General features: G+C 43.0%; 1 protein-coding gene across 1 annotated transcript in view; it reads left to right on the forward strand.

Annotated features, from left to right (window-relative positions):
• Positions 1–21,378, forward strand: part of bnc1 (basonuclin zinc finger protein 1) — a 63,922-nt gene extending 42,544 nt beyond the window's left edge. Inside the window, exons 3-5 of the mRNA XM_088297021.1 lie at positions 9,016–9,251; positions 11,702–13,731; positions 18,141–21,378. Coding sequence (XP_088153147.1) covers positions 9,016–9,251; positions 11,702–13,731; positions 18,141–18,927 — 3,053 coding nt within the window. The 3' untranslated portion in view covers positions 18,928–21,378. The remainder of the gene's footprint in view (positions 1–9,015; positions 9,252–11,701; positions 13,732–18,140) is intronic.
• Positions 21,379–27,020: the final 5,642 nt, after the last annotated feature.

The following is a 27,020-nucleotide window of genomic DNA, read 5'->3' on the forward strand; positions in this document are numbered from 1 at the left end:
TTTCTGAAGCGCACCATTTAAAACAAATTCCTTTCTCTTTGAGGAAGGCCTTTCGTTGATCAATTGGTTTGTTCCTGAATGTTCTGCAATTTTCAAGTTGGTGTGGCTTGTTATGCCGTGGCCAGTTTGTGTCAAAGTCCTTGTTAACAGGAGAAACATCGGTACTGTGCACAGCGATCGACTTACTGGAATAGAAGTTCTTTGCACAGGATTTTTCTGGTTTTGATGATGATTGGCTGTTCTGATAGTTGAAACTTGGATCGTTGTGCTTCTAAGCCTCTTTGCATATGAATTCGCAAAAATATTTGAAAGGTGCAAAACAGCCTTGTTTTTCCTCTTCATACTGAGAGCCGTGCGACATCCACCTGTCTTGAAGTCCATATGGGAGTTTGTCTACGATTGGACCAATCCCGCAAGAGGTATCCAGAAATAGTAGGCCAGGGAGATATCCATCTTCCTTGGCGCCTTGGATCTCTTGTAGCAGGTCTCCTAGTTCACGCAACAAGACATGGTCTTTGTTACTTTCGGAAAACTGTCTAATCGTTCAAACAGTGTCTCCCATGTTTTGCGCAAATCTAATATCGGGTTGTTGACGTATACTGAACATATGAGTTTCACCTGCTCGCTTGACTCCTGTCCGGCGCTGCGCGAGTGGCTGCCTGTTTACAGCAGTGTGGCTCACTATTGAGCCTTTTTCGTGTGTTTTTTCCCTTTACCCTGTTTTATTTTATTTTTACCTCATCTCAGCAATGGACATACAACTTGCGGTGGTTTTACTGCTGTTGGGGGCTGTTTTTTGCGCGATCGTGTCCGGAAACGAAACTCGGAGCTACGGATCGATCGTGTACTCAAGAGGTCAGCTGTTAGCACTCCGTGCTAACCCCGCGTCGGCTCCCGGAGCGAGACCCGATATGCCCCGCGAGCTGAGGAGGAAGAGACGGGGATGTCGTGCGGGGGCTAAACGACAGGCAAGGAGGAGACGATACCACCCCGTCCTCCTGTCCGTTATTATGGGGAATGTTAGATCCCTCCCCAATAAAATGGACGCGCTAACAGCGCTAACCCGGCATGAGAGGATTGTCCGGGAGGCTAGCTTGCTGGTGTTCACGGAGTCGTGGCTAACAGAATTGGACGGCTTCCGAATACTACGCGCTGACAGGACACTGGAGAGCGGTAAGAGGAAAGGGGGAGGGCTGGCTGTGTTTGTTAATGATAGATGGTGTAACCCTGGGCACATAACTGTTAAGGATCAACTTTGCAGTCGGGAAATTGAGCTGAGAGCTGTTAGCACGCGTCCGTTCTATTTACCGCGAGAGTTCAGTCATGTGATCGCGGTGGCGGCGTACGTGCCACCCTCTGCTAACAGTGAAACAGCCTGTGACGTACTGACTGCAGCTGTGAGCAGGCTACAAACACAGCACCCAAATGCCCTGCTCCTTATCTCTGGTGACTTCAATCATGCTTCTCCTTCCTCCTCTCTGCCTTCATTCACACAATATGTAACCTGCCACACCAGAGACAATAAAATATTGGACCTTTTCTATGCCAACACCAAGGAGGCGTACACATCACTGCCCCTCCCCCCGCTGGGCAAAGCTGACCACAACTTGGTTGCTCTCCTGCCTGTGTACAAACCTCTGGTCCGCAGGCAGCCAGCTGTGACACGCACAGTTCAGCGATGGTCCGGAGAAGCCGAGGAGGCCTTAAAGGACTGTTTCAACACAACTGTGTGGGAGGTATTCAGCAAAGCCAACGGGGAGGACATTAATGGTCTAACAGACACAATTACAGACTATATTCATTTCTGCACGGAGAACACCATTCCCACCAGGACAGTAAGATGTTTCTCCAACAACAAACCCTGGATCACACTGGACATTAAAGCTCTCCTGAAGGAGAAAAAGAGGGCTTTTGTGTCAGGCGACAAGGACGAGCTGAAGAGAGTGCAGTGTCAGCTGAGAAGGAGGATCCGAGAGGGGAAAAAGTCCTACAGGATGCGGATAGAGGAACAACTGCAGCGGAACAATGCCAGGGATGTCTGGAGGGGCCTGAAGACCATCTCAGGCCACGGACAGCCAGGTAAGACCCAGAAGGGGGGGGGGCTTCAGTGGGCAAATGAGTTGAACCTATTTTTCAATAGGTTTGATCAAATGCCTACCCCCGCTCAGTCTCCCCTGCTGCAGCCTCCACCAACCCCTCCTGCCTCTGCGAACGAGACCCTCTCTCCCCCTCTCTCTCCTCTCTTCTCTCCCCTCTCTCTCTCCACAGGCTCCAGTTCCCAGCCACGTCAGACAACCACCACTTCCTCCTGCTCAGCCTTGTTCCTCACAACATCTCAGGTGAAGAACCGGCTGAGGAAGATGAAGGCGAGGAAGGCAGCAGGCCCAGATGGGATTAGCTCCCAGATCCTCAAATCCTGCGCAGACCAGCTGTGTGGAATCGTCCAGCACATGTTCAACCTGAGCCTGAAGCTGGGCAGAGTCCCCCAGCTGTGGAAAACATCCTTCCTGGTTCCGGTTCCAAAGACACACCATCCGAAGGAGCTCAACAACTTCAGACCAGTGGCGCTGACATCTCATCTGATGAAGACCCTGGAGAGACTGGTCCTCGTCCATCTGCGCCCCCTGGTGAGCTCTTCGATGGTCCCACTCCAGTTCGCATACCAGCCTGGCATCAGTGTGGATGATGACATCTTCTCCCTGCTCCACATTTGACTCTCCCACCTGGAGAAGGCGGGGAGCACATTGAGGATCATGTTCTTTGATTTCTCAAGTCCTTTCAACACCATCCAGCCCGCCTTATTGGGAGACAAGCTGGAGCAGGCGGGAGTGGCCCACCACCTCATCACATGGATCCACGACTACCTCACAAACCGGCCACAGTACGTGAGGACACAGGACTGTGTGTCTGACGTGCTCCTCTGCAGCACGGGAGCGCCGCAGGGAACTGTTCTGGCTCCCTTCCTGTTCACCCTCTACACCTCGGACTACAAATACAATTCCACAACCTGTCACCTGCAGAAGTTCTCTGATGACTCTGCGATTGTCGGCCTCATCACTGACGGTGACGATCGGGAGTACAGAGGGGTTACGCAGGGGTTCGTGGACTGGTGTCAGCAGAACCGCCTCCAAATCAACGCTGTGAAATCCAAAGAGCTGGTGGTGGATTTCCGCAAGCGTCGGCACTCTCCACCTGCACCAGTGAATATCCAGGGAACAGACGTTGAGAGGGTCTCAACTTACAAGTACCTGGGTGTTCATCTGAACAATAAACTGGACTGGAGCGACAACACAGACGCTCTCTATAGGAAGGGTCAGAGCAGACTCTTCCTACTCGGGAGGCTGAGGTCCTTTGGCGTTCGGGGAACACTCCTCAGGAACTTCTATGACTCTGTGGTTTCATCAGTCATCTTCTATGGAGTGGTCTCCTGGGCAGGAGGCATCTCGGGCCGGGACAAAAAGAGACTGGACAAACTACTGAGGAGGGCCAGCTCTGTCCTGGGCTGCTCCCTGGACTCTGTGGACTCAGTGGGGGCAGGAGGATGACGGCAAAACTGTCATCAATGCTGGACAACCCAGCCCACCCACTCAGTGACACTCTGAGAACACTCCACAGCTCCTTCAGTGATAGACTGTTACACCCTCGCTGTACCAAAGAGAGATTTCGCCGCTCATTCCTGCCGACTGCTGTCAGACTTTTTAACAAGAACATTGGGTCAGGCCTACAAACGGGAGGGCATTAGTACAATTGTGCAGTCCTAGGATGCAATATACACTACTACTGTACTTTCAGCCAATGGTGTACTTAAATATTGACCAATGATGTATTTTGTTTACCATTACAGTATTCTTATTTCAGTACTTCTATCACTGCAGTATTTCTACCATTGCAGGACGTTCACTATTACAGTACTTTTATCATTGCAGTACTTTTATCATTGCAGTATTTCCTATCATTGCGGTACTTTTACTATTACAGTACTTTTATCTTTGCAGTATTTTTCTATCGTTGCAGTACTTTTACTATTACAGTACTTTTACCATTACAGTACATTTATCATTGCAGTATTTTCTATCATTGCATTACTTTTCTATCATTTCAGTACTCTTACCATTACAGTACTTTTATCATTGCAATATTTTTATCATTGCAGTATTTTCAATCATTCAGTAGTTTTTATCATTACAGCGTTTCCCCCTCTGTATAATGGACAGGCATTAGGAGTGTTTCCTTACACTTAGATACGTTTATACTGTGTATATTTGCATGCTTTTTATGAATGTCTGCTGCTAATATTATACATTAACGGCTACATTACACCGCCGACTCTGTGTGATCTATATCTTTGCTGCTGTAGTAACACCTCAAATTTCCCCATTGTGGGACTAATAAAGGACATCTTTATCTTTATCCAAGCCATTTTGTCATGAGATCCAACTCCTGAGTGGGACTAAATTGGACCTCGGCTGTTGCACCAGTCAATGAATAGTACCATTGGTCTATCGTCAAACTGATAAAGGCCTGAAGTAATAAGATATCGCCGTGCGATATATTGAGCAAATGGCTCCACTGGATGTGAGATGCTGGCTGGGTTGTGTAGCAAGGCGTGAATGGAGAACTGAATTGGTTGAGATTTGGTTTCTCAACTTTGGGTATTGTTGCACCTCTAACTTGTTTGGGTACGTTGTTATCATTTATGGCAGGAATATGGCCTTTGTAAGCTTTGGTTCTGAGCCAATTGACGTAAGCTCCGGCTTTCCTTGATCAGGTGGATGCCATGAAACAAATGTGTTAGATGAGCTTACTCGTGGACGAGAGGCGGTTAATAACTCTTGAGGGCATGGAGGCTCTTCATTGTCTATTTGGAATTGTATGTACTCACTCGTGCGTTTTATTTGTTCGTGTTCTGAAAGTGCTTTCCTGCTTCCACTTTCTTCTTGGATTGCTCCAGCTTCCTCAAGCACTTGCGCGTCAGCTTCTCTGTGCAATGTTAACACTTCCAATTCTGCGTGGATTATTACTTTTTCCACCTTTAACTGTGCTTCTTTGGTTGCTTACGACGCTCTCACCTTAGCAGCCTCCGCTTTAGCTCGAGCATAGGCAGCTCTTACTGCTGATGCAGATGAGTGGCAGGTCCTGAAACTGCAAGATGACTTATTATTGGATGCCATTTTGACCACGAAGAATCATCAAATGATGCCTTTTTACTGGAGTATTATCAACTGAGATGTTGGTGACACAGAGATTAACCACAAATGAAGACCCTGGAGTTCAGCTGCAGTGTTTATCTTCATAAGAATGTGTTGAAAACTGTAATTACACCTGCAGAAGAGCCATTGCAAACACACATCATACATCGAATTCCTTTTTTATAACAACTCAACGAAAATATGCATCAATATATAACTAAAGCATTATGAAACAAGACTTACATCATTCCTGCCTGATAATTAAAAGTGGATGCATTAGATTCCGATTCCATACTGCATCATGAGCGCGGAAATTTTCTTTTCTTTCAACGAAGCAAACAACACGAAAGTATCGAGCCGAAAACCGGAAATGACGTCATCGGGAACCGGAAGTATGTCTAGCGACAATACTTTCTTTTAAACTTAAATAAATTGTTAATTAACCATCCAACATGACTAGTAATGACTTTAAACAACATCAATATTTTTCAACATTATCAATTACGACCATGAACATTCCTTCTCAGAAATAGGCCGAAAGGCAACACAACCACCTTATGTACAAGGCCAAGACCTACAAAAAAAGTCTCCTGGAGCCATATGCTAAATTTCACGGGAAGTCTGACATTTTCAATTCACTTCAAACATTGACGTGGCTTTGACAACAAAAGCTGCTCTAAATTTATCTACTCAAAAATTTAATGTGAAGATTTCTCACATTTGATAATAGAACACGCCTTAAGACCTCTATCAACCTATTTTTCATCATGGTGATAGTACCACCTGCTGGTTCAGGATATTATAAGTTATTTTCTTTGATGTTTTGGTTAACAAGGTATACCTCATATTTACTCAGATGAGTATCTAGGCCATCAATATGTCAAAATAAGAAATGTGTCATTTTTCGTGAAAAGCTGTGCGCGTGGCTTCGCACAGTTCACCAATAAAACAACTGTGGCGGTTCTGAGAACCGCGTGGAAGGAAGACTGGACCCAAGAGCAAGCGTGGATGGTTGAGGAGGATTTATTGAAAGGAACGGGGGAAGAGGAGCGGGTTCGGAGGCCCGGGAAGGAGGGCAGGTGGAAGAGCGGCGAGCCAGTGCAGGAGCGCTCGCAGCGGTGGAGAGGTGCCCGCCAGCGGAGGTGCAGCGGAGGCGACGGGCTGGGTGGGGACCGGCGCTGTGGCGGGAGGAGCGCGGGCGAGGAGAGCGGCGTGGAGGTGAGGGCGGCGGCGAGCCGACGGAAGCGGAGAAGGGCAGGCAGGCGGCGTACGGGCGAACAAGGTGTGATCGGCGCTCCGGGGCTCGGCGGCTGACGGCGGAGGATCGGGCTCGGACAGGCGCTGGGCGGCTGGAGGGAGAGCGAGGAGAGACAGAGGTTAACTCGGGTTGCATAGCACAAGGAGCAGACGTGCACGAGGCGAACGTCGACGTGAGCCGGGTACCAAGGTAGGTCACGGGATAATCCGGCGTCTGGCTCCTGGCAGCGCTGAGCTTTAGACCCCGCGGTGATTGCTGATGATGAGCTGCAGGTGCGCAGGAGCCGACGCCCTCTCCGGTCGGAGGCGTGCCTGGCGGGAGACTGCCGGAATCTAGAGGAAAAGGAAAACTCGCCAGGCCCCCCCAAACCCGAACCCCCACAACAACGCTTATTTTCTAGTTCTAAACATTAACAAAATCTCACAAAGCTTTGCAATCACACCAGGAAGTCCGCCATTTTAAATTACTTTAACGGTTGGTGTTGCATTGACTACAGAAGCTGCTGGAATTTGACTAAAATGATAATTATATCTAAACGTTTCCCCAATTTGATAATAGTCCAGGCCAGAAGACATCTACGAACTTACTTTTTTTCGTAGTGGTAGCGCCAACTACTGTCTAAGGAAATATAGGTTTTTATGTTTGGTGTTTTTTTTCTCCATACAGGTTGACCAGATTGACCTCGTATTTGTTAAAAAGAGATTTTTCATCCTTCATCATATTGCAACACATAGTTTGTGAAATTCGGAAAAAAAAAAAAAAAAAAGCACTATTGCAAGAACTGGCGGCAGCCTTAATAACATCATTACAATGTTTAAGCGAAGCAGCCCTGGTTGTCGACAAGCTCTCGCGAAATTTGGAGGCACATGTAACAGCCCAGGTTTGAAAACAAAAACCCAATAGGAAGTAGGTCTTTTTAAATTTCCTTTCAAATTTTCGGCCTTTTATAGCAATAATATTTGATCAAATTTGGTTTTAATCTGATGTACTTAATTTTCAGAAAATTGCGTTTCCAATGTGCCAATATTCCAATGTGCCAGTACCCCAACGTTGGCAGGGCTGCGAGGTCCCTTTATAGTTGTTCTCGGATCTAGTTACTATAATTATTATTTTTTTATGCGCTTGATTTGATTTAACAAATTTTTGCGCCCTCCAGGCAGTTGGTGCCCTGCGTGCAGTGCATGATCAGAATATTCCAAGCACCGTGTTTGCAACATCTACAACTACCGTATTTTTCGACCATAATGCAAACCGTATTAAAAGGTGCAGTCACCGTTCGGGGTGCTATTTTTGTATTTAACACATACATAAGGCTCATCGTATGGTCGCATGCATGCATGCTAAAATGAACACTAGTATTATGCTAACATACATTTTTAAAGAGACAACGGGAACAAAACTGAGTGTGTTTGTACTTATTTGTATTAAATATTTTTAACACAACAGGTTCCCTCTTGTCAATGTTAGTCTTGTTGCCATGAGGCTCCTCAGAAATGATGCCGGATTTTGCGATAGCTAAAACAGTGCAAGCAGCCACATTAGTGGCTAACGTGGCTAATGGTTAGCCCAAGCATCTACAATCCATTCATAAATTGTAGCATAACTCACCGGGGGGTGCCTCCCAGCTGCTTGCAACTTCACTTGAATACCCTGTGCGCACTGATGTCCAAAGGTTGGAGTTCCTTAAAGCTTTATTTGATGACAACTGTACCGACTACAGGCGTGCCTTCGCGCTCACTTTCACGTCCGCATGCTGTCCTAAATCACGTCCACCTTTCCTCTATATAAGCAGTGCGTTGGCAGAAAACGCTTCCACTCATTCAAGCAGAAAGTCTCAACAGCATTTGCAGATTTTCGAACATGGTGCACGCACAAGGTGCTTCACATTATTCAGCGCCCCCCCACTCTGGTGAAAATTTAAGACTTTTAAGTGTGGCATATGGTTGGGAAAATATGGTACTTTACAGCAACGTGTTAGGCACATTGCAAATGATGGATACAAAGAGCGAGAAGTAACAACATAGATCCATCCATTCGTCCATGCCAAGACCCTTCATATATTAAAAATAGTATGGAAATCAAGGTCATTTTTCTGTGAAAACTTTGTACGTGACCCGATTTGTTCGTACAAAGGGACGTTCATAACTGCAGGTTGCACTGCACATTGTTTGAATTTGCAATTTTTTTTTTGTTGATGGAGAGTAAAATGTGTTAATTTATATGTACATTACGACTGACACATGACAAATATATTTGGGGCACAGTTGTAAAAATGCATATGCTGTACAATATACAACATATAGAGAAATTTAAATGTACATTTTTCATCTATTTTTTGGGTTCAACTACAAACCATTTGGCTCAAAGTAATGAAAAATGTAACAAGTGTGTGTTTTTTTCTGCATTACAATCATACTTCTCCTGATAGTATATATATATATATATATATATAACTTTATTTATATATGTTTATTTAAAACTAACACTCGATTTTGTGGTACTGCAATGTAATTTCCAGAGAATGTGATTTCACCCCCAACCCCCCCAAATTGTGTGTATATGTTCTAGCTCTTAGTAAGTTGAAGGTGCACCACATGTATCAGAAGGGCCAGGTGGAGATTGTGCATTCCAACGTGGTATTTGACATCTGCAGCCTGATGCTCTATGGGACCCAAGCTATTCCCATACGCCCCAAGATCCTCTTGGACCGACTTTTTTCTGTTCTCAAAGAGGAAGAGGTTATCAAGATCCTAAATGCACTTGACTGGACGCTACAGGACTACATACGAGGATATGTCCTCCAGGTAAATACAAGCGGGAGCGGGGCATGGTGCGATAGTTTACTAATCTACAAAGCAGCACTCGATTTTGCCAAAAATAATAATTTTTCCAGATTAATTGTTCTAAATAAAAACAACCCTAAAAATGTATTTGATACAGTGGCAAGTCTAACAAAACAGCAGCCGACATCCAATAGTTCACAATTACATGCGATTCTTTACCCAAGCGTATTCCGGACGACATTAAGGACACTGTTCCTAAAAGTCTCTTGAATTCCACAATTACTGATGGAAATAGGGACATTATGGCAACCTTATCTCATTTTAAAAAAGTATCTCTTGAAAGCCTAACAAAATTGTTTGTGGGGAAAAACTGACAACTTGTGTGCTCGACCCGCATCCTGGCAAACTCGTTAAAGGCTATTTTACAACAGGAGGACCCTCTTTCTTAAATATACTGCTTATATATACTTATACATTGCTCACCTCTGGCACAGTACCAGCAGTTTTTCGTACCGCTGTTATTCGATCCCTACTTAAACGACCAAACCTCGACCAGTAACTATAGGCAGGTTTCAAATCTCCCGTTTATTGCAAAAATTCTTTAAAAAGTCGTCGCGGAACTACTTAATAAATACATGGCCACTAATAATACAATACAATACCATTTTATATATATAGCTGGAGCTGTGAAAAACGCACTTTGTGAACTTCTTCAATCAAGATTTAAAGCCGACCACCCTACTGACACGGCCCTTGCTAAAGTGACTAATGATCTTTTCTTAGTTATGGACGCCGACACCTCATCATACTACTATTACTCAATCTTCGCAACTGCTTTTGAAAGCGTCGATCATAACGTACTATTAAAACACATGGTATTTCAAGCTCACCACTTTCTTGGTTTAATTCTTATCTTTCAGAGAGAATGAACCATGGACCAGTACATCATCAGCAACTATTTAAAGACACCAATCTGAGTCTTAATAAATGCACTATGAGCCCAAGTCATCCGACAAAAAGTCTTGGCATTATATTTGATTCAACTCTGTCTTTTCAAATGCACATTAAGAATATTTCTAGAACTGTGTTTTGTTTTTTTTTTTCATCTGCGCGATATTGCCAAATTCCGTCCAATTCTATCACCTAGTGATGCAGGAATCATAATCCATGCATTTGTTGTCTCGCCTCGATTATTGGAACGTCTTGCTCGCTGGTCTCCCCATGTCTTGTATTAAAAGTCTGCAACTAGTACAAAATGCAGCAGCTAGACTAATGACAAGGATGAGAAATTTACGAACTCATATTACCCCAATACTAGCCAATATGCATTGGCTCCTGGGCCACTTGAGATGTGATTTCAAGGTTTTGCTACTTACCTATAAAATATTGCATGGCTTAGCACCTGCCTGTCTCATTTGACCTAGTGGTACCATGAGTTTTGTCCCGAAACATTCGTTCACAAAATACTCTTTTAGTGATCCAGAGAGCCAAAAATAAGTCTGCAGGTTTGAGAGCATTTTCTATTTGGGCTCCAGTCCTCTGGAATGCCCTACCCATGGATATAAGAGGCGCCACTTCAATAGAAATGTTTAAAACATAACTAAAGACTTAGTTATAGACTTCTGCATTTATTTGAACTAGCTGTTGGCCTGTTTTCTGCCGCCTCTTTTCTGCCCCGTCTTCCCCGTTTGGGAATAAGGTGATGGTGAGGTGCTCTGGAGATTATGGCATTTACCAACTAGGCCAGGACCCGCTCTAACGCAATTGTCTTCCTGGAGTGCTTCATTTGGTTACTTATTTATATACTTCTGCATTTAGTTGAATGTTGTCGTGACGATGTGCTTTTTGCCAAGAAAAATGACACTGATTTTAATGGGCTTAACATTTAGAAAAACATGAAACACCACATGCTTAGCCAAGTCATTAAATTTTCATTTTGCGGTTGAAACAACAGAAAATAATTGAGAAGCACTGCTCTAACCACAAAAGGAAATCTGCAATTTTTAATTTCCATTCAAGTTTTGCCTCATTTTTGTGTCTTTATTAAGGTCATATTTGAACAAAATACCTTTCAATCTGAAATACTGTCTTTACAATAAATCAAATTTCCATTGTGTCAGAATCCCAACATGCAGGTACCCCATTTGATTTTTCGCCTCAAAAATCAATCCAGAATGGGTAATGCTATATGATTTGAATTATTAAACAGCAATATAATGACGTTTCTCAAGGTTTTTGGTTATGCCAAAACTTTGATACTTTTTTCTGAAGTCCTGTCTAGAGCAGGGTTTGTCTTCAAGCCTGCAGTATAAAAATGAATGAGTAATGCAAAAGAAAACACTAATGTTTAAATTTTCTCCATCTTTCTTCATTTCCCACTCACTTTCATTCTATTACATCGATTCATATACACTTCCAACTTCACTCCCATGTGCTACTTGGCTATTCCATTTCACCTGTTTTGTCTGTAGGATGTAGCAGGGCAAGTACTGGATCAATGGGCCATCATGACATTTGAGGAGGAAATTGCAACCCTGCAGCAGTTTGTGCGTTTTGGTGAGACCAAATCTATTGTGGAGCTCATGGCTCAACAAGACAAGGAAGGGCAAGCAGTTTTAGTTCCCAGTACTCGCACAATCTCAGATATTCACACTTTTATTCAGCGCAACAGCCCATGCACGACTGACAACTCGTCTACAATCAAAGCAAAGGAGAACAGCAACATGGACAACTCTGAGAACCTCATTAAAAGCATGGCCTTCGTGCTGCCTTTCCAGCTGTTAAATTCAATTCCAGCTCAATTTTTTGGCCCACCAGGTTCATGCCAGCAGCTTAACCAACAACACCAGGAGTCATGCCAAGGGTCAGCAGAGCACGAGAGTGAGAGGCCAGGTGATCATGAGCAAGACAATCCAGTCAGTGAGAACGCCCTCCATATTCCACATATAGCAGACACCAGCCATATTGGTTCCAACTCTGTGGCATTCATTGCTGTTAAAGACCAATCTGGAGACAAACCGGTGGAATGTCTTTCATCAACAAAAAAGTTAAAGATGGAAGATTTTTCAACCCGTGACAACTGCCCTAATGGGCCAACTACGTCTATGATCTCGGATGGGATTCAAATGGCACCTTTTGGTAGGATGCACAATGGAAACATTGGATTTGGGATTTCAATAGGAAGTGGGGGTGAAGGATCTCTGAAGAAGGGCCGTGTATTTTGCAATGCCTGTGAGAAGACGTTCTATGATAAAGGCACACTAAAAATCCATTACAATGCAGTGCACCTTAAGATTAAGCACAAGTGTACAATTGAAGGATGCAACATGGTATTTAGTTCACTGCGCAGTCGGAATCGCCACAGTGCCAACCCTAACCCACGACTTCACATGCCCATGAATCGCAACAGTAGAAAAGAAGACATACGGGACAACTTATCTGCTGAACAATGCTATCTTGGAGAGAACATTTTTGAACATGTCACATCCATTCCAATCTGTTCATCAGAAAATCTCAAATCAGTTTCCAACTACATAGTCAAGCAAGTGGATAGTGGCCCAAAGATGCAAAGCAGCTCTTTTCCCATTATAGGTCAGCGTGGCATTCTCTTTTCAAATTTAAAGACGGTACAGCCAGTCCTGCCTTTCTACCGCAGCCTTGTTACACCTGTAGAACTTGCCAACACCCCAGGAAAACTACCCACACTCCCTAAACTCTCATCCTCTGTGTCTGTAAAACCAATCACTGTTCCTGAGATCTGTAATGGTGCCCCCATACCAAAAAAAAAATCTCGGAAGTCAAGTATGCCAATGAAGCTAGAAAAGATTTTAGAGCAAGATGAGCTAATTGATAAGGGGAATAACTTTGAAGAGAACATTCCTTTACTGGACAGCGACAAAGATAAATGCAGTTGCAACAGAGCAGAAGGTAAAATTATTTTCCTGAGAGATGGGATTAAGCATGAAGAAAAAATAATGTATTTTGATGAGGACCCAGAAAGGAAAGATAGCACGTCTTTGTTGGACCCAACTCTAAGGATGTTCAAGGATGAGCACAAAGATGACGCTTTACAACAAGTAGAAACAGTAGCCACCATTAGTTCATCCTCTCCTTTAAAAAATAATTTTATCAAGAAATTTTGTGACAACCAGTTGGCCAGTCAGGAACTCAACTTTAATGAGGAAATTGATGGCAAAGATTTTCAAGATGATACAATTTCCGAGCTGAAGTGGAATGACCAGAGGCCGCCTCATGGAAATGCTCTTCAACTTGCAGACCACAAGAATCAAGCATCTGAGGCCTGTGTAGACTGTCGTGATTACTCAAATTTATCAGACCTCAACCAAACAGTTTACCCGTTTCCCCACTGTGAAATCTGTGGTAAGACTTTCAAGAACCACAACAGCGTCAAAATGCACTACCAAAATGTGCATGTTAAGGATATGCACATGTGTGAAGTGAATGGCTGCAGTACGTTTCCCTCACACAGGATCCGAGATCGGTGAGAGAGAGACGCTTTCATCTTGCTTGAATGAATTACAGAAAGTAGATGTAGACTGGAACTTTGAAACATGCAATGGTTATGAAGAGTAATGGTGGAGTGTGGTTGCTTCATATTTTTAAAATTGTAAACTGAACATACGTCAACAATTCCAAATGTAATTTATACATGAGTGAAATGGTGAACAAAACAATAAATTTGATTACCATATTTTCACGACCATAAGGCACAACTAAAAGTCCAAATTTTCTCCAAAACGGACGGGGGGCCCTAGAATGCAAAGTGCCTTGTGTACAGACTTTTTTGAGCACTCCGCCTGCCCAACAGTGCATGTTAGCACCCTCTGTGGGTTAAGTTTGAGACTACAAAGCGCTGCAGAACTGACTGGTGTGAGCACTCCTTTCTGTCACAGTTTGAGACAGTCAGTTCACTACGGACCAGTATGTACATGTGGGAGAAAGCTGGATAAAAGGCCTCTGTCCACGATGCCATTGTCTCTTTGATCATTTGTGTTATTGCAAGCAAGAAACATCTCAGGTTAAATTAACCTTGACGCAACAGGAAAAAAAAAACACGCTGCCAAAAGCACACCTCTCTAACGAGCACCATCTCTCCAACCTGATTGGCTGAGGCACGACCATAATGCTTTGCAGGACTTAGAATATGAATGGCATGAGCGATGCCTGTTCTGTGTTAATTATATTTCTTTATTGGAGATGAATGGAATGTGAGATACATGTTTTATGTTAATTGTACTTCTTTGTTCTTTGTTTTGGTTGTCCCATTGTTTGCTAGTATGCTGTTAAGTAGCTGTGGGGTGATTGGGTGTTTTGGCTTTGAAGTGAAACAGTGACTGTAGATATGTGTGGTGACTAGTGACATCCCTTCTCTGCCATTGTGTGAACAGGTACTGTAGTGTTTTCAACTGAGATGTTGGTTACAATGAGATAAACCACAAATGAAGACTCTGGAGTTCAGCTGCAGATTGTTTAAGTATCTTCATAAGAGTGTGGTGAAAACTGTAATTACAAAAAATAAAGTCACTCTCTACACCTGCAGAAGAGCCATTGCAAACACACACCATACATCAAGTTCCTTTTTTATAACAATTCAACAAAAATATGCAACAACATATATATATAAGTAAAGTATTATGAAACAAGACTTAATGGCATTCCTGCCTGATAATTGAAAAGTGGATGCATTAGACTGCGATCCCATAATGCATCGTGAATGTGTACATTTTCTTTTCTTTTGACAAAGCAAGCAACACGGAAGTATCGCCCGTCAATTACATCATCGGAAACCGGAAATACGTCTAGCGACAATACTTTCTTTTAAATGTAAATAAATTAATTAACCAACATGACTAGTAATGACTTTTAACAACATTAATATTTTTTCACAGTATTAATTGACTATTTTTTCATAGAAATAGCCTGAAGGGCGGCACAGGTAATATTAATGTGTCTGACCCACTGCTGGTTGTGGTGTTACAAGAGCTGCCATGGAACCTGAAGAACTGCAGGACTGTCAATGACACGTGACTAACACAGCTTTTCCCCCAACCCCTGCCTTTTTAAAAACATGCGCTAGCATGCGTGCTGGCTTATGTTATAGCGCTAGGGTATGTCTTGACATACCTGTGCCCAAAAATACGCGGCACCACATGTATGTGTGAAATACAGAAATAGCACCTGCAAATGAGACTGTGCCCTATGGTCGTTAAAATATGGTATTTTCACGTTAAGAATTTCTTACGTACTTTATCAACTGGTCCATAACTGGCATTTGCCAGTCCAAAAACTTTGTGTGAAAGATTTTTCATAATTAGAATTTCTATGTGTCCCTGAATTGGTTCTACAGAATGTAGTTTATCACTACGCTCTCAGACACTGACTAGAATAGAGATCGCATCTAAGATATGGGCAACGAACTGAGGGGCAGTTGAAGAGTAAGAAAAGAGAAAACAAATAATAGTTTGGAGTAGAAATTGGTTTCTCTAGTTCATTTAGGGCCATATTCTCCCGTTTGTGCTTAAGGTATTTTTTTTTACGCATATGGCTTTCGCACATAAAGGGTATGATGATTCTCCCCTCCATACTTCTGAAAAATCCACAATGCGTAACCCGAAAAATTGTGTTCAGCCATCAAAGAGACAGGACTCTGTGAAAGCTCTATGGCCCTAATTACTGGATTGTGGAGGTTTTGTGACGTGAATTCAATTGGATCAATTTGGAAAATACTGTGTGTTACACTTTAAATGTGAAATTTATTTGCAGAGTGGGAATATATATATACAGTGAAACCCCGGTTATCGCGGTTAATGGGGACGAGACCACCCGCGAAAACTGAAAATCCGCGAAGTAGCGGCGCCCCTTCAAAAATGCTTAAAAAAACCTATCCAGGTATACAGTATACCCCCCTGTATACAGTGTTGAGATTTGTGGCGTGAGCCGTTCTTTATTGAAGTGCGCAACAATCAGCAACATACAGCAGCGCAAAAAAACCCCGGAAGTAAACAGAGTCTTCTTCGCGATACACAAAGTCACAGCATTAAGCAACAGCACCACCCATTGACAAATTACCGTACTACAACATACAGTACACCATATAGAATACGGGTAGAGAGAGAGAGAGAGTGAAATTCATGTTATAACAAAAAAAAAAAATTATTATTAAAACTTATTATTTTTTTATTCCCCAGCCATTATTTTTGTATTTATTCAATTACTTCTTTTTATATTTATTTAATTACTTCGACTTTTACCTGCTGGTACGCCCTGTGAAATGAAAGGTGGCATTCTTCATTTATTTATTTATTCATTCATAACTGACAGCCTCGCGCTCCGCTTGTGCCCGGGGCGGAAGAGGTGCTCCTCTTCGGCTTAATTGTCACGCACGCCGGACCTGCTCCCCCGAAGCGCGTCTCCGTTCGGTTGAACTCGGTTTAATTTCGCCCCGCTCGTGCCTCGGGCGGAAGGTGCTCCTCTTCGCCGTAATTGCCACGCACGCCGGCCGGCCTCCTCCGGAGCTCTCGTACGGTCCCGAACGGAGCGAAATGTCGCCCGCTCGTGCCCGGGCGGAAGGTGCTCCTCTTCGGCTTAACTGCCACGCACGCCGGCCGGAGCTCTGGTACGGTCCGAACCGCGCGAAACGTCGTCCCCGATCGTGCCCGGGGGAACGTGCTCTTCTTCGTCCACTCTCCTCTTCGCCCACGCTCTTTTTCGGCGCACGCTGGCCGTCTAACCGCTCCAGCGCCCCGTCGTGCCGCTCGGCGAAACTACAATGCCTCCGCGGAGCGGAGCGAATGGAGAGCCCCGATCGTGCCCGGGCAAAAAAGTTTTTAATTTTTGAATATTTTTTTTAGACCCGCGAAGCACTGAACCCGCGAAAGGTGAACCGCGAAGTAGCGGGGTTTCACTGTATATATATATATATATATATATATATATAAATATGGGATATATTAAGAGCAATTTAATCAAAATACTGTGCTCATGACAGAATGCCTGTTTGGAGCCGGAGCAGCCTGTGAGTGAGTGTTAGGTTAACCAATGCTCCGCCACATAGAATCAAAATACACACACTCAGTTTCAATTGATCAAATAATAACAGATAAAAAGCTGATTAAAAATCTGAAAGTCATGGCGCCATTACTATGACTTTATTTGTGATCAATGCTTACAGACTCCAAGCTCCCATCAATCCGTACAAAATTAAAGGCCCCATCAGAAAATACCCTTTGCAGGTGAAAAAAAGAGTCAGCTGATTCTTTTTTTTATCAATTAATGTAATGTTGGTGTTGCAATAATGTGCTCCAGTTACAATAGGACCATTAGGCAGTCGGTAAGCACATGTGGTTCAGGTGTGCGCCCACTCACATGTCTACATGAGTGACAGTCATTACCGGCCGCCAATGGCTGCCAGACCAGCTGAAATGACCCAAAACGTGCAATGTGATGTTTCACATTCACAGAGTGCTGGACTTATACGAGAACATCTGGAATAAAAGGAAAGGTGGTCTAAAGGGGAAGTCAAGTCAAACATTTTCTTCACAATAATATTTTCTGTAGGCAAGTCTAAACACGGTATTGTGATTAATATTGTGTTTGTGAATAATAAATTAAGCACAAAAATCCACCAATTTTTATCCATCTCGGGGTGCGGCCAATTTGCCTTGTAGCGCCGCTAGCTGTAAATTGAAAATTATATATATATATATATATATATATATATATATACAGCCTAAGAGCTCAAGTAATGACCATCAAGGCTCACCTGTTTCCTGGGTTTGGTCATTTGATGTTTGCAAGCTGAGCTCCTAGACAATGTACTAAGATCTTGTGTAAATTACTTCAAAATTCTAAAATCCTGTTAAATTAAAATGCTGGTATTTTTTTCTGCAGACATAGTGCAAATATCAACCTTCACCACAAGCTGATGACCAAACACAATGAAAACAAAACAAAACTCCTATACATTCCCTCAACCTACTACAAAGAGAGAGACTCTGTTGCCAAGAACAACCTGTCATGCAAAGATCTGTCTCTTCAAGACTCAACCTGCCAGAACGCTGTGATCTTCAGAGAACACAATCGCAAGGGTTTGGTGTACCCCATCAGCATAATTCCTACACCTTTAGAAAGCAGTGAAACATTTCAAAAAGCCGGGATCCGGCGATTAAGAGGGGGAAGTGATCAAAACGGGACAATACTAGACCCAAGCACCTCTTCCTATGCTCCAACTCACTGCAGCAGCAACAGTGGTCGATTCTGCAGGCACTTAGATGGAATTGACCATGAGGAAAGAGATGGGGCAGAGAAGGATGTTGAGGCGCTCCATATGGAGGACAGTGATGAGAGCTGTGACATAGGTATTGGAATGCCTTGGGGAGGAACATTGCTTCATGGGGGAAGCAAAATCTGGATTTGTGGTGGGGGAGCACAGAATGCACTTCAAGGAGGAGAAAGTGAGTTGCCAATTACCTGCCACTTGTGCCAAAAGGTCTACAGCAACAAAGGGACATTTAGGGTGCACTACCAAACTGTCCATCTCAAATTGCTTCACAAATGTAAAGTTCCAGGGTGTGATATTACATTTTCTTCAGTACGGAGCAGAAACAGACATAGCCAAAACCCAAACCTCCACAGAAACCTCCTTGTTATAACAGGTGCATCTCTGGACCGACGATAGAGATTGTGGCAGATTTCATTCTGTTTGTGCGTCCTGCTCAATTTTTGAGTGCAGTCCACCTTGTCTAATGTCTAGAAAAAATGAAAAACGATGAAAACACAATCGTTCGTGTATAAAGCCAGAGTGTGTGTGTGTGTATATATATATATATATATCCCTCCCTAATCTATACCGTTTCTCCTCACTAGAGTCACAGGGGGTGCAGGAGCCTATCCCAGCTATCTTCGGGCAGTAGGCGGGGGACACCCTGAACTGGTTGCCAGCCAATTGCAGGGCACACAGAGACGAACAACCATCCGCGCTCACACTCATACCTAGGGGCAATTTCGAGTGTCCAATCAACCTGCCATGCATGTTTTTGGAATGTGGGAGGAAACCGGAGAATGCGGAGGAAACCCACACAGGCACGGGGAGAACATGCAAACTCCACACAGGAGTGAGGGAGTACACAGTATTAAAAAAACAATGTCCAAACTTTTCACAATTCACGCCAGTATTCAGCTGAATTGTAATAGAAAATTCTGCAAAAAAAATTAATTAATTTAATGAAAAAACTGGTTTATGGGATTTTCAAATCACATAGGAGTTATCAGAGGGCCGTACCTTAATTTACGTTCTACAAATCACACTGCTTTAAAAACCACAGCAGTTGAATTTAGCCATAAAGTTAATGTTATAGAATAAAGACAATATTAATAAAGATAATACAAATGTCTTTACATATAAACATACAGACATGAAATGCAATTGATGCATTGTTTATGGCACGGTGAATACAGAAGTGGCTCTGTAGAATTAAAATACTGTATACTTGTAAAAATGGCAATTTCATGGATTACAATTTTTACATTTTGTTTTCTAACAAATGACAAGACGTGTTGTAGACGAGGATCATTTATATTGTTTACTGTCCTTTCTTACTTTGTGTTACCAAACAATGTGTTGTTGATTGTATCTCTCTTTTTGTAGTTGAAACTATGTGACTATATTTTTTTTATATTATTTTTTTACTTTTTTTCTTCATTTTAGAATAGTCAAAGAAAAAGCCATATATTTGAATGGCTATTAAAGCTCTTTCAATGGTCCATCTATTTTCCTATGTTTGTATATAAAATAAACATGTTTGATGACAAATGCAATAATAATGTGTGCAAAGATAGAAAAATGTAGAACAGAGCTGTTAAGATACACGGTCTAGTTTTAGCGCATTTAAAAATGGACCGTTTATGCGGCTGTGGGCGTGGACGCAACCCTCATCTGCCGTCAAGGAAAGAAACCCCTCTCATTCTCTTTAATTGTAGTGAACTCACCTTTAGCACAGAGACAACTCAGGAAGCAGTAATCCATGCATTACTGGGACATTGGCTTAGTTTGTGTGGTAAAAGACAATGTAAGCGGGTACCATCAATCAATGCAGAATGAGCTGGTGATCATGCTGGCCAATTAAATATGTCCACGCGGCTCATGTATCTATCTATGTGGCCCAACCTTGGCTGCGTGCCGGCCAATGGGATGATTTAAATCTTTAATAATGATGACCAGAATATTAATATGGACCCTTTCACACTTTATTTGGGATTAAGGGAGATATAAATAAATGTGACTTGACTTGACTAGAAAGGTTCAACAAAAATCCTAAATCTATACTTAAACAGTTTATGTATTTTCCCTGACTTTTTCGGGCTAAAAGTTTGGATTTTCTGACATTGTGTAAGTGGTGTTAAATTGAATTAACGTCTCCTATTTCAACATATGTGATATGGTGAGGTGCAGCAATTTTTTGGTAACCATTATCATATACTACTGCATTCACATTGAGAAAAGGTATTTTTTTACTGATTTTTGAAGAATGTATTATTTTTACGTAAATATCAGCAGTCTCCAGTTCGGAGTCCACCCAGCCAAAAGCAGTCACCACCTCAGAGCCCATGCGGCCATCACCAGCCCCACATCCCGGATCCAACAGTCAGAACCAAGTTCTCACACTGAGGAAAAGACGCAAATTCAGGCTTTGTCATCATCCTTGACGATGTCGAAATAACAAAAATAAAAATCTCTCTTCCACTCTAAACACTACACAGGTAAGATGATAATTAGGCGGTAATTAACTGCTAAAGGATAATGTAAATGGCAGTCAATTTAAAACAGAACAAAGGTTAGACTGCTCGGAGCCACTTTTGTGATCCTGGCATGGAAGTCCATTGTTTCAGAGGGGTCTCGTTCACACCTCCTGTGGTGCAGCTGTGATCTAATCTTCCTGCATTCCTCTCCTGAGTGTCTGGTCATTAGCATGGTCTAAACTTCAGTTACACTTAAAGGATTTCATACTTTTGACTATTAAAGGAATATAAGAGTTTGAGCTTAACATAGTTCATTAGATGTTGGTGCATCCAATGTATGAAAATGTGATATTGTAAAATGCTGAGAGTGTGACTGGTGGCGCGAAACTGGTTGCGGGGGTTGTGCATGAATGGAATGTTTTAGAAGCAGATGGTGCTGAGCGAGACGAGATGACTCCGGGAGCATTGGCTGAAGGAGCGGCCATCGGGGGATCGCACGCAGGAGGAGCCACGGGATTCGGCGGGAGGAGAAAGACCAATGAGAGCGAGCTAAAGTTAACTGCAATACACATAGCCAATAGAATCATGCCAGGATGCCTTTGTCTGTGCCATTTGCATGTTGTATAGTATGAATCAGTACTGGGCAACTCTGAGGTAGAACACATTCGCTGGTGGCAAGAGAGGTGTAGAGCTGTATTGAGAGGGACCCAAACTCAAGTTGTAGAGTTGTGTGTTAGGAATAAATCCACTCGTGTGTGAAAATGCCGGCTTCCTGATACCTTTCTATTGCAGAACGAGCGCGCATATTGTTGGATGTGTGAGAGTTGGGTAAGGTCGCAAATTGGAGTCAGATTACTAATTTGAGTTTACATTGGGTTAAAGTTAAATTCTAACATTGATATAAAGATAAATTCCAACAATTTATGGTGACGCCGACGGGATGCATGAGAGGTAATAGAAGTCTGGGACTTCAAAGAGAGTCTGGGACTCTAAGAAAAGAAAAGAAGTCTGGGGCTTCAAGAGTCTGGGGCTCAAAGGAAGCCTGGGGCTGAAAGGAGTGGAAGAGTTGAAACCTGGCTAGTTTTATTCGATGTCCTGCATCTTGTGTCACTGTTATTCTGTGGAATGCTGTGTGGGTGGCTGGTGAAGTTGGAAAAAGAAAGTGAAAGAATGTGAGGTTTGGGAGGTTTTAGGTCGGTGCCTGGCGCAGACAGATACCTCGAGGGGGAAGGGATGCACAAGAAACTGGACCCTTCAGCCACAAGCAGGAGGGGCCACCACTTGAAGAAAGACCAAGAGGAGCAAGCTAAAGTTAACTGCAGCATACACATAGCCAATAGAATCATGCCAGGATGCCTTTGTCTCTGTGTCATTTGCATATTGTGTCTATAAATTAATGCTGAACAGCGAAGACAAAGAGAGCTGTATTGAGAGGGACCCAAACTCAAGTTGTAGATTTGTGTGTTAGGAATAAATCCACTCGTGTGTGAAAATGCCGGCTTCCTGATACCTTTCTATTGCAGAACGAGCGCGCATATTGTTGGATGAGTGAGAGTTGGGTAAAGTCACAAATTGGAGTCAGATTATTAATTTGAGTTTACATTGGTTTAAAATTAAATTCAAACATTGATTTAAAGATAAATTCCAACAATTTATGGTGACGCCGACGCGATGCATGAGAGGTAAAAGAAGTTTGGAACTTCGAGAAAAACCACATGAGACTGGGTCTCGCACGTCCACACCAGGTGACGACCTGAGAAAGGATAAAGTATAAAAGAGCCACACATCCGACCATCTTTCCTCTTGGGCCCACAGTGAAACAAGGTAAGCAGAACCCTTTCAAATTCTGCACATTGGCAACGCTAAATTATAAGAGGAAGGAGGAGCGGAACGTAGTAAGCGTAAAAGTGTTGGACGCTATTAGGGTGTAAAATCTGGGATTTACCTTCTAGCATAATTAATGGCGCAAAAGTAAAGTAGTATAGTTAAAAAAAAATAAAAAGTGTAACAGTGTGGACGTTAGTAGGGTCTGAAATCTGGGATTTACCTACTAGAATAGTTTGGAACTATTCGTGGTTAAGATACGGTATAAAATCTGGGATTTACGTATCGGGACACGGTTTAAAATCTGGGATTTACGTGTCTGTGTGGAAGCTGTGTGAATGTGAAGGCTAAAATTGTTCTGCGTAAGAAGTGGTTGGGACACACACGAGTGGATTTCAAGATGGCAAAGGAGAGTAAGTGTGATAGTGGTCTCGGGTGTGGCACGGAGATTAAGGATAAATTCATAAAAATGAAACATAAAAAAGAGAAGAAAAACATGAAGTAGGGATGAAATAAGAAAAGAGAAAGAAAGAAAGCTAGAGAAAAGAGAAGAAATTGTGTCAGTGTAGAGATTGGAAGTTCAATAAGAAAAGAGAAAGGAACAATTAATGTTCCATTGAAAGGAGGATGATGAAACAGGCAGTATTGAAGAAGGTGTGACTTGAACAAATGAAAAGGATAAGAATTAGGGTCTGCTGTAAGGAGGAATTGAAGAAATAAATATTTTATGTTTCATACTTTAGTTGATGGTCTTTCTATTAAGGTAACTGTAATTAGTAACTGGAATGAAATGCACAGATGGAAATGACACAAAGAAAAAAAGATTGGTGTTCTGAAATCATAATTGAATGAAGCTTTTGAGAGCATGAGAAAACTTTGCAAGAGCATAGGTGGTTCCTGACTTTGTAGTTTGTGATTTGATACCTTGATTGTTTGAGTGGCTTTGGTAAGGCTACAGTGAATTTGGAAAATTAAAGGAAAAAATAAGAGTGAGAAAGATTTTACAGAAGGCAATGGGTAGAGGTGTAATCGTAAAATCATGAGTGTGCTGTAACAAAGAGTTTACAGCCCTTTGATGTTAGATGCTCGTTCCCAAGTAGGGGGAGGAAGTCAGAGAAAGAGGATGAAGTGATTGAAAAAGTGGAAGAAAAGACGGAATGTCTAAGAGGCATTTATCCACAGTTGCCAGACTCGCAACAGTATGTGTTTGAGCCGCCGCCCGATCCGACGGCGCCATTAATGGGGGGGGGGCAGAATGGTTTGAGATGCAAAAGATAACGATTCACGGATGGCACCAGCGACCATACAATTGATCGAACAGGCTGTGAATAATGAGAGAGAGGATGCCTGAGGAACAGCAGGGCGGCGACAATCTTATTAAAATTTAAATTTTTAAGCAAAGGGATTATGGTTTTGGGATAAGTTTTAAGTGAAGTATTCTATGAACATGTTGAAAGAAAATCTTTGGAAAGGGGGATATCTAGCCATTGGAGATTGGTTTACCAAATATAAAGTTGGACTAAATAGTTTTGTAGATGATTTATTAACTGATGTGTATTAAATGTGACAAAGGTGGAAGACAGATGTTTTTTTGACTGTACGACGCGAACGCTGACATGACAATTTTAGAGGATATGACATCATTCCATAAATACCAGACTGCTAACATTCGCATCTATGAGCTGTTTGATGTCACAGGTGCAGTTTCGTCAGCTACGTCCAGGAGAGGAGAAACAACTTCACAGGGAGTGAATGGGAAAATCCAGAGACCCACAGTTGTAAATTTTGGCATACGCTGGCTAAATTAAGGCAAAATTATGGATCTGCCAGCACAAATCTCAGTGAAATCAAGGCGGACGCGCCAAGGGAGGGGTCTCTGTGTGGAATTGGAAAGTATCGTTTGGTGAATGAAAGTGTGAAAGAAAAAGTGTTTGGATGCATATGTGGTTTGAGTGAATGTTTAAGGGACGGGCCTCAGGACAGAAAATTGTTTGAGGTCACCGGCAAGCCCTTACAGTACTTAGGGTGCGATGGGTGGACAGGCCTGATCAACCTGAATCCCTATTGCACTCCCAAGTATTGATTTTCAAAGTGTTATTGGAGAAAGATTGGAGTAATTAAATTCAAACGTCAAGTGAATGGTTGATTGACGTTATTACACAAAATTTATGCAAAACTGAAAGTTTTGGAAGGAAGATAATTTACCCCTTCTCATTCTCACTGGCAAGTGCCACTCGTCCAGTTCTGTCCACAGGTTTGAAGTGACATGTGACCGGTGTGACCAGAAGGCCGGAGAATGCTTCAAATAGCGCCTCACCACTACCATCCCAGAGGTTCTCCTCAACAAGGAGGGAGAAATGAGATATTCTAATTTAGGGTCCACGGTACAGATTAAAATATAGTTGTTGCTTTAGCCTGTTCATGTGCCCCACAGGTTTGATGATTATTCACATTGGATGCGCGACTAGATAACACACGCCCAGTCAAGGATAGGGCAAACATTTCTTGGATTGTTCAGACTTTTCCATATAATACAGCACCACAGCAGTGATACTTGAAGTTAATGTCGAATTAGTGGCACTGTTTTTATGGAAAATTACTCACTTAACGCAAGGGTAAGTTGTTGTAGAGGAGATATTTCAGACAAAAATGACCCTGAAGTGGTCACAAGCACGTGTCTTATGTTGGATGTATGAAATTGTATTCTGATATTTTCCATTGTAACGTATTTCATTGTATTTAGGACTAAGACATTGTAAAACACTGTTTGGAAGAACTTATAGAATACCTCAAATTTAAGAGCAAATGGGAAATAGATGTTGAAGCAACTTTAGTTGACCATATGTGAAAAATGTTAGGAAAACAAAAGACAGGCGCAAATTTAGAGTGACAAGGATCTTTCTATCTCCCAGCAGGGGCACTAAATTAGTGAAGCCAGGATACAGGGTGCTTGTAAGAAGTTTGAAGATAAGACATTTGTAATTACCCAAGGGGGAAGGAAGTGTTAGTAACAGCTCTCACAGCTGTAAAGATAGCAGAAAGGTCAACATTGGTTTATTCGACATGTAAAGAGGTCACACGTTGTAAAGAGGTCATGTTGGTTGAAATCTCCTACAAAGGAGACACCAGACTAAGAGGTTTATACAGAGTTACAAGCGGGACAAAATTTATTTAAGAGGAACTGTCCTCACTTTAGGCCGAGGCCAGACCTGCTGACCAGCATGATGGTCACCAGCTAAATGGGGACACCTCAGGTGAGATTGGCCGTGCCGTGCATCAGATATTTCTGGCCCGTCGGGGTCGATGTTGCTGTGTCGTTCAGGTGGGGAAGGGGGAGACAGGCCTGGTCTATGTGGCCAGGGCGAGACATGAATGGAGTGAGACTTCCGGCAGTGACCCATCCAATAATGTCGACATTACACAGCTGTTCCAGTTGGCCGTCCACAAGGGCGTGCCCCTCCCAGTGGCAGAAATCAGGCGAAATAGTCCATCAACGAGAAATGCTACTCGGGCTAAGTAGAACACATTTTGTACATAATTTTGCACGACATCAGAAAAGGAAAATATGGGATTGGATTAAGGAGCGTGACTAAAATTGTTGTACTTGCAGGTTTAGAAGGCCAAGAGAGATAAGAAAAAAGGAGGCAGCTGCTCCTTCCACTTCTGCTGCTTCTGGGCAAGGTTCGGGTGACGCAGCGCCACAGCAGACTGGCTGCTGTCCATAGCAGGCCAGTCAACGAGGTTGGGAGTGCAGTAACAGAGGTATGGGTGGTTACAGACGGGGGTTGTGAGTGGGGTGTGCTCTTGCTGCGGGGTGTGGGGTCACTGGGTGATGAGCTGTCCATGCCGAGCCACTTTCTGGAATGTGCCATCCTCCGGTGCCATATCTGTCACAAAGAGCTCCACCAGCGCAGGGGGCGCCACCGTTACCCACTCCCAACGCACTTGACACAAACCCGCTCGTACCCCATTCCGTGACAGGGGGCCGCGGAGCTTCAGCGTTCGAGGACTAGCAGGTCCTAGCATTCCGGGGACGGTGGATGGACAAGTTTTCGATGGTGCTGGATATTGGGGCGAGCTATGAGCTCCTTCCGCAACCCCCACTGAGCCATGTGGACTCTCAAGATTGCCTGAGTCACTGCCATTGACTGAACGAACACTGGAATTCGAGTGGCATTCCCGGATGGGACTGAACTTGACTGTGCACAT

This window comes from Idiotropiscis lumnitzeri, chromosome 5, assembly GCF_059441095.1.
Source record: "Idiotropiscis lumnitzeri isolate Australia: NSW breed Sydney's pygmy pipehorse chromosome 5, RoL_Ilum_1.0, whole genome shotgun sequence".
Lineage (NCBI taxonomy): Eukaryota > Metazoa > Chordata > Actinopteri > Syngnathiformes > Syngnathidae > Idiotropiscis > Idiotropiscis lumnitzeri.